General features: G+C 40.1%; 1 protein-coding gene across 1 annotated transcript in view; it reads left to right on the forward strand.

The window, feature by feature from the left end:
- The window catches only part of LOC130231520 (adenylate cyclase type 2), an 81,462-nt gene extending 72,787 nt beyond the window's left edge, over positions 1-8,675 (forward strand). Inside the window, exons 24-28 of the mRNA XM_056460856.1 lie at positions 280-429; positions 516-623; positions 2,968-3,082; positions 5,268-5,392; positions 8,281-8,675. Coding sequence (XP_056316831.1) covers positions 280-429; positions 516-623; positions 2,968-3,082; positions 5,268-5,392; positions 8,281-8,424 — 642 coding nt within the window. The 3' untranslated portion in view covers positions 8,425-8,675. The remainder of the gene's footprint in view (positions 1-279; positions 430-515; positions 624-2,967; positions 3,083-5,267; positions 5,393-8,280) is intronic.
- The last annotated feature ends 3,932 nt before the right edge of the window (positions 8,676-12,607 follow it).

Genomic DNA, 12,607 nt, shown 5'->3' on the forward strand with positions numbered 1-12,607 from the left:
CAAATGTTGCAACTGCATTTGTGTGACTCATCATTGCAGAAAGGCTTGAATACGACACACTTAAAACACTGCGTTGTGACATTCGCTCAATCCACCTCATTCGTGCGAATAGCTCCACAGGGTGTCTGATTGCATCTTTCCATTGATGTAACATATAAATCACTGGAGCTTAACGCTTCATCCGCATCTGGTGTGTGTCATAGGTCACATCTTAATTCTGTAAAGTGAATTTGTTTTATGTGTGTCATTTAAATGTGTGTCATTGTGTGTGTGTTTCAGGACTTGTACAGTAAGTCATGTGAGTGTGTCTGCGTCATGTTTGCGTCTGTGCCGCATTTTTTCAAAGAGTTTTACAATGAAAGCAGCGTTAACAACAATGGCCTGGAGTGTCTGCGCTTCCTCAACGAGATCATTTCAGACTTTGACGAGGTTTACTGGACATTTATTTATTTATTTGATTGTTTATTTTTATTTGAATCCACCTTTCTCATATCTTGTCTTTTTCTGTTTTCCAGCTCCTCAACAAGCCAAAGTTCAGTGCTGTGGAAAAGATTAAGACCATCGGCAGCACATATATGGCAGCGGCTGGACTGACCCAACCTGCCAAAGTAGAGGAGCGACAGGTGAGATTGAAATTTAACTCTGTTACCGTCAACTCTGTTATCGTCAACTCTGTTAGCGTCAACTCTGATATCATCAACTCTGTTACCGTCAACTCTGTTACCGTCAACTCTGTTAGCGTCAACTCTTTTAGCGTCAATTCTGATATCGTCAACTCTGTTACCATCGACTCTGGTACTGTCGACTCTGTTGCCACTGACTCTGTTACCATCGACTCTGTTACCGTCAACTTTGTTACCGTCAACACTGTTACCGTTGACTCAGTTACCATCGACTCTGTTACCGTCAACTCTGTTATCGTCGACTCTGTTACCGTCAACTCTGTTACCGTCAACACTGTTACCATTGACTCAGTTACCATCAACTCTGTTATCATCGTCACTGTTACCGTCAACACTGTTACCATCAACTCTGTTACTGTCAACTCTGTTACCATCAACACTGTTACCATCGACTCTGTTATCGTCCACTCTGTTATCATCGACTCTGTTACAGTCAACTCTGTTATCGTCAACTCTGTTACTGTCAACTGTGTTACCGTCAACACTGTTACCATCAACTCTGTTACCGTCAACTCTGTTATCATCGACTCTGCTACCGTCAACTCTGTTACCGTCAACTCTGTTACCGTCAACTCTGTTATCATCAACTCTGTTATCGTCAACTCTGTTACCGTCAGTTCTATTACCATCGGCTCTGTTACCGTCAACTCTGTTACCATTGACTCTGTTACCATCAACTCTGTTATCATCGACTCTGTTATCGTCAACTCTGTTACCGTCAACTCTGTTACCGTTAACAGTTACCGTCAGCTCTGTTATCGTTAACTCTGTTACTTTCAATTCTGTTACCGTAAACTCTGTTATCGTCAACCCTGTTACCGTCAACACTGTTACCGTCAACACTGTTACTGTCAACTCTTTTACCGTCAACTCTGTTACTGTCAATACTGTTAGCGTCAACTCTGTTAGCGTCAACTCTGATATCGTCAACTCTGTTACCATCGACTCTGGTACTGTCGACCCTGTTGCCACTGACTCTGTTACCGTCAACTTTGTTACCGTCAACACTGTTACCGTTGACTCAGTTACCATCGACTCTGTTACCGTCAACTCTGTTATCGTCGACTCTGTTACCGTCAACTCTGTTACCGTCAACACTGTTACCGTTGACTCAGTTACCATCGACTCTGTTATTGTCAACTCTGTTATCATCGACTTTGTTACCGTCGACTCTGTTATTATCGTCACTGTTACCGTCAACACTGTTACCGTCAACTCTGTTACCGTCAACTCTGTTACTGTCAACTCTGTTATCGTCCACTCTGTTATCATCGACTCTGTTACCGTCAACTCTGTTATCATCGTCTCTGTTACTGTCAACTCTGTTACCGTCAACACTGTTACCATCAACTCTGTTACCGTCAACTCTGTTACCGTCATCTCTGTTACCGTCAACTCTGTTACCGTCGACTCTGTTACCGTCAACTCTGTTACCGTCAACTCTGTTACCGTCGACTCTGCTACCGTCGACTCTGTTACCGTCGACTCTATTATCAGCAACTCTGTTATCGTCAACTCTGTTACCGTCAACTCTGTTACCGTCGACCCTGTTACCGTCGACTCTGTTACCGTCGACTCTATTATCAGCAACTCTGTTATCGTCAACTCTGTTACCGTCAACTCTGTTACCGTCAACTCTATTACCATCGGCTCTGTTACCGTCAACTCTGTTACCATTGACTCTGTTACCATCAACTCTGTTATCATCGACTCTGTTATCGTCAACTCTGTTACCGTCAACTCTGTTACCGTTAACAGTTACCGTCAGCTCTGTTACCATCAACTCTGTTATCATCGACTCTGTTATCGTCAACTCTGTTACCGTCAACTCTGTTACCGTTAACAGTTACCGTCAACTCTGTTATCGTCAACCCTGTTACCGTCAACACTGTTACCGTTAACACTGTTACCGTCAACACTGTTACTGTCAACTGTGTTACCGTCAACTCTGTTACTGTCGACTCTGTTATCGTCAACTTTGTTATCGTCGACTGTGTTATTGTCCCCCCTTTTACCGTCAACTCTCCTATCGTCAACTCTCTTACTGTCAACTCTGTTATGGTCTAAAAAGTGAATCCATTTTTAATAAGTTAAACACAATTCGTATCAGAATAAGATGTTTCTTATCCCATTTAAGTCTTTTGCTTATTTTACATTAATATTAATTCTGTGTACTGTGATATTACATTTGATGGAAAATGAATGGAAAAGACTTGAAATGTACCACAATTCTTTATTAAGAAGTGTAAAATTAAATGCATGTGTGTGTCTTCTGCATGCACAGGTGTTTGACATTTCCTACAGCCAGGTGCGCTGCATGCTTGACTTCGCCATCGCTCTGATGAGCAAACTGGAAAACATCAACATGCACTCATTCAACAGCTTCAAACTCAGAATTGGTAAATCAAAGCTTTGTTTTTCTTCCTCCATGGTTTTATTGTATTAAATGTGTAGTAACCATGTTTTTTGGCAGATTAGTTACAACACAAATACCATGCTTAATATGTCTTAGTAACCACAAAATGTTTTTATTTAAAAATCAAGTCCCACTTTATATTAAGTGACCTTAACTAAAATGTACTTACACCAAAAGTAATAATTTGTTACAATGTACTTACTGTGTAGATGCATGTATGTACTGTGTACTTATGCTTGATTAAATACCTGTATGTAATTACATCTGTAATTCATTTTTGTAACTACATTTGTAAATACACTGTTGACCATCCCTTACACCTTAACTCACCCTTAAACCTACCCATACCACCAAACCTGTCCATAACCCTACCGCTATCCCAACCCAAGAGCACCACAAGTGTTCTCAAATACATTATGAACACAGTAAGTACATTGTATTTATTTTGTGATGCAAGTACGTAGTAGTTAAGGACACTTAATATAAAGTGGGACCAAAAATCATAATGTTCCCAAACTTTCTTTTGTTTATTTGATCTTTCCTCTTTTTTTACATTCTCTTTGTTGTTTAGGAAAAGAGAAAGAACACAACTAAGATGTAAATTCAAATTATCTGTACACAAAATTGCAAAATCATCATTTTACAGCAGAATTATTTACTCTTTCACTGCAGAAATGCTGTTCTTACTTAGAGTTTTGGTCTTGTTTCTAGTCCAAATATCAAAAAATTCTCAAATCAAGAAGCATTTTCTAGACAAGCACAAAATATAATCTTGTTTTCAGAAATAACATTATTTTGCTTTCCCAATTGGCAGAATATTTTTCCTGTTTTAAGGAAAACTCACTTAATTTTGACTCATTATTTCTGAAAACAAGACAATGTGCTCTACTTTAACGGCATAGGCGCAAAGTCTAAAGTGCATGGCGTAAAAAGCAATAAGTCCGTGTCTGAATCCACTTTTGCTATTGTAAGGATGGATAAATATGCTCTGCGTCGCTGTGCATGGTCTAACAGGGTTGTGCCTATTCTCCTGATGAGTTCTGGGCGTGTTTTGAGTGTAATCAGAGTCTCGTCTCTCATTCCCTTTAAGAGTCAGTTGCGTCACTCCATCATGCATTTGCTATTTACATGGCGACTTTGTAAGTGTAAAAACTGAACGCTTCACTAGTGAGAAAACAGTTAAACAGAGCATCTGCAGCGCGAGGATAAAGAACGAGCCTCCTCCATTCAGCCTCTTTACTTTCTCTTTACTTTTACTCTTCACTTTACTCCTTTACTTTGGTGGAGTAAGAAAACGGTGGAGACTCACTCCACTGAACACATCCATTATCCCACATATTTAATTTCCTTTGTTAAGCTCAAAGATTTGTGTCAAAACTATTTCTAAACTCAGTTCTAATCTCCAGCAGAGGAATAAATGAACAATAATAATGAAGTGTGGTCAAAACACTGAGTTATATCCACACACACACGTCCTGTTCTGATGACCCATATGGTGATGCAGACGTCTCCAAAACCCCACAGCTGGACAAATCTACACTTGTGTTTATTAAAACAGATATAAATCTGCAGATAATCAATAACACTGCTGATAATAATAACATTATACAGATGCAGATGGTCATGAATGAACTGAAAAAGCCCCCCGAGGTGAAGAAGGCATGGAGGCAGTGGTGTTTATATTGATGTAGAAAATCATCATTTCTGGATCATTTTAATCCTTTAATTGTTTTCATCTGTAAAGATATTTGTGTGTTGCTGTTCATCCTGTGTGTATTCAGCAGTGTGTAAGTGTTTGGACCTGCACAGGCTCATAACTAACACGCTCTGCTGGACTTTAGAGCAGCTTTTAGTTGGTCAATGGTGCGGTCTATTTCAGTTCCTCAAATTAGCAATGCATCAACAATGCGCCTTAACACACCTCCTTTATAGACCAGCACACACATGAGTCCACAGAGTGGCGCACGAATGGATTTGCTATTTAAACAATGTGAAGCAAAACCTGAAAATTCCTGTTGCGCTGGTCTGAAAAAAGCAACAAATCACGCCAAACACGTCTTGCGCCTTATTGTGCAGGGTGTAAATGAATGAGAGAAAAAGAGATATTCTATTGTTCATGGTATTGCATGAATGTGATTGAGTCATTGGTGTTGTGTTGTTGTGTTCAGGCATAAATCACGGGCCTGTAATCGCAGGCGTCATCGGCGCTCATAAACCGCAGTATGATATTTGGGGAAACACAGTGAACGTGGCCAGCCGGATGGACAGCACTGGAGTCCTGGACAAAATACAGGTCAGCGCTTACACAAATATATCAGCATACATGGACACTTTTCAAAAGACGATGACAATGCGTTTAACAGTCATCAGCATCTTGAAATCTTTTAATACCTTTAATACTAATGACCCTTTAATACATTTTTTTGTTAAACGTATATACAGTTGAAGTCAGAATGATTCACCCTCCTGTGAATTTATTTAATAGTTGAACAGATTCAGGAAATGTTCACAGTATTTCCTCTAATATTTTTTCTTCTGGAGAAAGTCTTATTTGTTTTATTTCAGCTAGAATAAAAGCAGTTATTAATAGTTTTAAAGCCATTTTAAGGTCAATATTATTAGCCCCCTTTAGCAATATTAGTATTGGATTGTCACCAGAACAAACCACTGTTATACAATGACTTGCATTCTGCTTTGTGATTTTGGCAGTACTAAAAGTAGTTTAATATTACTCCTGTTACTACAGGCTTTTATAACGTGAGTTTTCATAACGTAACAAGTTTTTAATTATTAAAATGAAAAATACTGAGAATAAAACTTTAAATAAATATAAGTTTATGGACTTATAATAATTAATCCATTGAATTTACATTGAAGTTGCTGTTTTGAGGTAAAAAGTCAAGCAAATTTCGAAGAAAGTCTTAATAAAATGTTGAGGATAACGCATTACATTTTGAGAATAGCTACATTTTAAATAGATTTTCGTGAAATTATACGACTTTTTTTCTCAAATAAATGTATTCTTGAAATTTAAGGAATTTACTCAATGTTTTATTTTCAGAATTGTTTTATTTTAATTCGTTTTTTTAAGAATATTTTCAAAATGTAACGAGTTTAGTTTTTTAATTATTAAAATAATAAAAAATAGTGAGGATAAAACGTTAAAGGGCACCTATGGTAAAAAATCTACTTTTCAAGCTGTTTGGACAGACATATGTGCATGTATGGTGTATAGAGCGTCATATTGGGGTGATATAAGCACACCCAGTGCTTTTTTTTTCAATTTAACAACATAAAAACGGTGGACCAATTGGAGCGGTTTTCAGATCGACTGCAACTTTACGTAGGAGAGCGGTCCCCCCGCCCACCAATATTGATTGACAGGCGCGTCATCATATCCTCAGTTTGTTGATTCACGTCCGCCATTTTCAGCGTGAGTTGAAGCGATATGACTAAAGGAACACGCTAGCTCTATTTTTAGACGCAAGGCTCATTGGGCTCAACACAAGAGCAATATTCTCCACATTATCGCTCTAATCTGAATTATTGGTTGTATCTTTAGGTAGGTTTGCAAACATGTGTACTTCTCATTGAGTCTACCTTATACTTCAGCCGTTTGCATTTCTCGTGATCCCAGAAGCTCCCTGTGATCTTAACTAGCATGCGTTTTACAATTCTAAACATCGGTTTCTATCAGGGTACACTCAAGTCGATGGCTGGGCGCCGCGGACCGCTGCAGAAACCTATGTTTACAATTCAAAAATGCGTGGCGCGACGATTCGGGACACTTCATGTCTCTGCCGCGCCACAGAGAGTGTCTGGTGTGCCGTGTTGCGGCTTCGAGCGGCGCATCCGGTGCCTCAGTCAAAGTTAATTCAGTGTGTGTGGTTATTAGTTTCTGTGTGCAAGCTCGGCACTTGAAACTAGCACACAGTTGGCTGTAAAACTGTACAAAGACACAAATGATTTTGTACTCTCTGCTTGGTCTGTGTCAGAGTCGTACATGTACGACTGATTGCTGATCCTCTCACTCCTTCTCCTTCTCTGAGTCTGCCTGTCAGACTCTGTTCCAAACACAGAGCGGGTGAGCTCATGGCCCCGCCCCCTTGTTACGTTGGCGTGAAGCCGAAACTAATTTACATGTGAAGCAACACACCCCTAAATCAGCGAGCTGTGGACACGCCCCCAACATGACACTTTTTAACACATTATAATAAACAAATCTGAACTGTGTTTTAAACTGAACCTAAACTGGCACACTCAGAAGAGCCAGAATATTAATATTAAATCATAAAAAAGAGGTAAAATATTTGCCCTTTAAGTCAATTCATTGAATTTCCAGAATAAAGTTGCTGTTTTGAGGTAAAAAGTCGAGAAATTTTAAGAAAAGTCTAAATAAAACATTGAGAATGAACACATTAGATTTTGAGAATAACTACATTTTAAATGTACTTTTCATGAAATTATACGACTTCTGTCTAAAACACAATAAATTGATTCTCTATGAAGTAAATAAAAAGCTTAAAACAATGATGAAAATAAAAATGTTGAGAATAAAGTTATAAAATGTCAAGAAAAGTCTAAATAAAATGTTGAGAATAAACTGACTACATTGAGAATACACTACATTTTGAGGATAAAGACTTAAGAAACAATAATTCAAATATCATCTTGAATAAATGCATTAAATTTCAAAAATAAAGTTGTGTTTTGAGAAAAAAACTAATTTTGAGAAAGTCTAAATAAAATGTTGAGAATAAACGCAGTACACTGAAAATAAACTATATTTTAGGAATAAAGACTTAAGAAAAGGGGCGCCACGATGGCTCGAAGTTGGTGTTTCTGCGTGGAGTTTGCATGTTCTCCTCATGTTGGTGTGGGTTTCCTCCGGGTGCTCCGGTTTCCCACACAGTCCAAACACATGCGCTGTTGGGGAATTGATGAACTAAATTGCCCGTAGTGTATGAGTGTGTGTGTGAATGAGTGTGTATGGCTGTTTCCCAATACTGGGTTGCAGCTGGAAGGGCATCTACTGTGTAAAACATATGCTGGAATAGTTGGTGGTTCATTCCGCTGTGGCGACCCCTGATAAATTAAGGGACTAAGCTGAAGAAAATGAATAAACGAGTTAAAAAAGCGAATGTAAGAAAATATGATTCTTATGTTGTGACGTGTTTTCAGGTAACTGAGGAGACTGCGCAGGTGGCCCAGACTCTGGGTTACTCAGTGACCCAGAGAGGAGTGGTCAATGTGAAAGGGAAAGGTCAACTGACCACATACTTCATCAACACGGAGCATACGCCAGCCAATCACACACCTCTCTGAACACACACCCGCTGCATCAGTGTTTCACTAAGGTCCTGTAGGCTGAGGTCATTTAATGTACGTTTGACGTTTACCTTAATGGTTCATCTATTTTTATAAATAACGCACGAGTCTGTGGCCTTCAGAAACTTTCAAATGACTATAGTTTTATATGAAATTTCCTCTATTTTTGTTATTTATTACTGTTTGGTAACGTGTATTTAATATTTTGTATGTTCAGTGTATGTGTTAATTAAAATGTTTGATAGAAATCTGAGTTGTTGGTTGTTTTTGAGTGAATGTACAGAAGTGGATTAGGGACAGGCAATAATAAGGTTAAAGGTTAAAGTCATTATAATGACAAAGTGTTCTCAAGAAAAATTCTGAAAAGGAAATGTTGAGAATAAATACATCACATTGTAGATGGAGGAGGAGCTTTACAGAAAGAGGAGGAGCTTCATAGATGGAGGAAGAGCTTTACAAAACGAGGAGCTTTACAGAAAGAGGAGGAGCTTTATAGATGGAGGAGGGGCTTAACTGAAGGAGAGGAGCTTTACAAAATGAGGAGCTTTACAGAAAGAGGAGGAGCTTCATAGATGGGGAGGGGCTTTACAGAAAGAGAAGCTTTGTAGATGGAGGAGGGGCTTAACTGAAGGAGGAGGAGCTTTACAAAATGAGGAGCTTTACAGAAAGAGGAGGAGCTTCATAGATGGGGAGGGGCTTTACAGATAGAGGAGGAGCTTTATAGATGGAGGAGGGGCTTAACTGAAGGAGGAGGAGCTTTATAGATGGAGGAGAGGCTTTACAAAAATAGGAGATTTACAGAAAGAGAAGCTTCATAGATGGAGGAGGGGCTTAACTGAAAGAGAAGGAGCCTTATAGATGGAGGAGGGGCTTTACAAAAAGAGGAGGAGCTTCATAGATGGAGGAGTAGCTTTATAAATGGAGGAGGAGCTTTACAAAAAGAGGAGCTATACAGAAAGAGGAGGAGCTTAATAGATGGAGAAGGGGCTTAACTGAAGGAGAAAGTGCCTTATAGATGGAGGAGGGGCTTAACTGAAGGAGGAGGAGCTTTATATATGGAAGAGGGGCTTTACAAAAAGAGGAGCTTTACAGAAAGAGGACCTTCAAAGAAAGAGGAGGAGCTTTATAGATGGAGGAGGGGCATTACTGAAGGAGAAGGGGCTTATAGATGGAGGAGGGGCTTAACTGAAGGAGGAGGAGCTTTATAAATGGAGGAGGGGCTTTACAAAAAGAGGAGCTTTACAGAAAGAGGACCTTCAAAGAAAGAGGAGGAGCTTTATAGATGGAGGAGGGGCTTTACTGAAGGAGGAGCTTCATAGAAAGAGGAGGAGCTTTATAGATGGAGGAGGGGCTTTATAGATGGAGGAGGGACTTTGCAAAAAGAGGAGGAGATTTACAGAAAGAGGAGGAGTTTTATAGATGGAGGAGGGGCTTTACTGAAGGAGGAGCTTTATAGATGGAGGAGGAGCTTTATATATGGAGGAGGGGCTTTGCAAAAAGAGGAGGAGATTTTCAGAAAGAGGAGGAGCTTTATAGATGGAGGAGGGGCTTTATTGAAGGAAGAGCTTCATAGAAAGAGGAGCTTTATAGTTGGAGGAGGGGCTTTACTGAAGGAGGAGCTTCATAGAAAGAGGAGGAGCTTTATAGATGGAGGAGGGGTTTAACTGAAGGAGGAGGAGCTTTATAGATGGAGGAGGGGCTTTATAGATGGAGAAGCGGCTTAACTGAAGGAGAAAGAGCTTTATAGATGGAGGAGGGGCTTTAGAGATGGAGAATGGGCTTAACTGAAGGAGGAGGAGCTTTAATGATGGAGGAGGGGCTTAACTGAAGGAGGAGGAGCTTTAATGATGGAGGAGGGGCTTAACTAAAGGAAGAGGAGCTTTATAGATGGAGGAGAGGCTTTAAAGATGGAGGAGGGGCTTAACTAAAGGAGGAGGAGCTTTGTAGATGGAGGAGGGACTTAACTGAGGAGGAGGAGCTTTGTAGATGGAGGAGGGGCTTAACTGAAGGAGGAGGAGCTTTATAGATGGAGGAGGGGCTTAACTGAAGGAGGAGGAGCTTTGTAGATGGAGGAGGGACTTAACTGAGGAGGAGGAGCTTTGTAGATGGAGGAGGGGCTTAACTGAAGGAGGAGGAGCTTTATAGATGGAGGAGGGGCTTAACTGAAGGAGGAGGAGCTTTGTAGATGGAGGAGGGACTTAACTGAGGAGGAGGAGCTTTGTAGATGGAGGAGGGGCTTAACTGAAGGAGGAGGAGCTTTATAGATGGAGGAGGGGCTTAACTGAAGGAGGAGGAGCTTTGTAGATGGAGGAGGGGCTTAACTGAGGAGGAGGAGCTTTGTAGATGCAGGAGGAGCATGAAAATCTGAAAAATGAAAGTTGCTATTTTCTATGTTGACTAAATGGGCTCAATAATGGACAAAACTCAACTTTTGAAAATACTGTTAAAAATATGGACGTAGTGTCCGTGATGACACCCATAAGTTTCTGAAGAGCACAAATTAATCTACAAGTAGGCGGAGCCATCGTCCTCATCATTCCAGGTAGGTGTAAATGGAGCTAGAGTGTGGGCGGAGCTAGAGATGTCTGATTGAATTTTACTTAAATAGTTTATTCTTTGGGTGAAACGCTCAACACTTCATTAAAGGCGACTTGTTTGTGTTCTGACTACATGTGTTTGGTTGTTTTTTATATTAATAAAGTGTTTATTGTGTTTAGTCTTTTAAAAACACTGTTGTAATACATTGAGCCACTAAGCGTTGTTCTTATGATGTTTTTCAACAAGAGGAAAATGCTATTTTCCCCTGGGTGCTCCGGTTTCCCCAATAGTCCAAACACATCCGCTATAGGGGAACTGATGAACTAAATTGGCCGTAGTGTATGAGTGTGTGTGAATGAGTGTGTATGGGTGTTTTCCAGTACTGGGTTGCGGCTGGAAGGGCATCCGCTGTGTAAAGCATATGCTGGAATAGTTGGCGGTTCATTCCACTGTGGCGACCCCTGATGAATAAAGGGACTTTGAATAAATAGATTTCTTTTGTGTTGTTACAAACTGTTTTAATATGCAATATAAACATACAAATGATCGAGGCATTGATTAAACATGCACTAACATGCACCGTCTTTCGGATAAGTAGGGGTGTGACCCCGGTGTCCTGGCCCTTCTCTCCATCGGCCCTTACCCATAATGGCCTCCCAATCATCCCCATCCACTGAATTGGCTCTATCACTGTCTCTCCACTCCCCCTATAGCTGGTGTGTGGTGCAGCACCCTGAAGCACTGGCGCCGTTGTTCTGAGGCTGCCGTCGCATCATTTAAGTGGAGCTACACACACTGGTGGTGGAGTGGAGAGACCCCCCTCATGGTTGTGAAGTGCTTTGGATGGATGGCCGTACACAAGAAATGCGTTGTATAAGTACACATTACAGTACATTACACACTTCTGGCACACAAATCTGAACACTGGACTGGTTCCAAAATCCTTGTTGAATTTTTTTGACATATTACATCAGGAGTTAACAGAAAAGAGTCTCATTTTAGGACTCCATAACTGAAAATGCTGCGAATAACCAGAAAAAGTGAAATGCAATGTAAATAATCGGGGGAATAATGCATCAACATCCGTTTAAAATCCTCCAGAATATTTATGTAAGTGATGCTGAACTGGAGATTGATTAATTGATGATTTTGATCTAAAACAGGCTTTGATTAAATGGGAATGTACTATAACTGAAATCTGCACTAACCAATGGATAAAGAGCAACAAATGAAACTGTTGAACCTGTGTTTGGGATGTTTTCTTTAAACGGGACTAAAAACAACAACTCGCATCATTTAAATAATATTAGTTTAGAGGAAACTCTATATTTCTGTATCTTTAAGAACGCAAAACAGCCACATTTTCGCCCTATTTAATCATTTTAGGACTTCTTAATGTCTTGTTAATATAATCTGTGTGTGTGTGTGTGTGTGTGTGTGTGTGTGTGTGTGTGTGTGTGTGTTGTGTGTGTGTGTTTACTGCTGGATTCTCGGAAGATGAGCAAAATATCCGTCAGAAGACAAAAGTAATTTATAAACCTAAATACAAACCGCAACAGTGGAATTTCCCTCAAAGGGAAGCTAAGCTCCTCCCATCAACCGCTCTGATTGGTCACCCCGATTTTTCCTCCGCTCCGATTGG

The sequence above is a fragment of the Danio aesculapii genome, chromosome 7 (genome assembly GCF_903798145.1).
Source record: "Danio aesculapii chromosome 7, fDanAes4.1, whole genome shotgun sequence".
NCBI classification, from domain to species: Eukaryota; Metazoa; Chordata; class Actinopteri; order Cypriniformes; family Danionidae; genus Danio; species Danio aesculapii.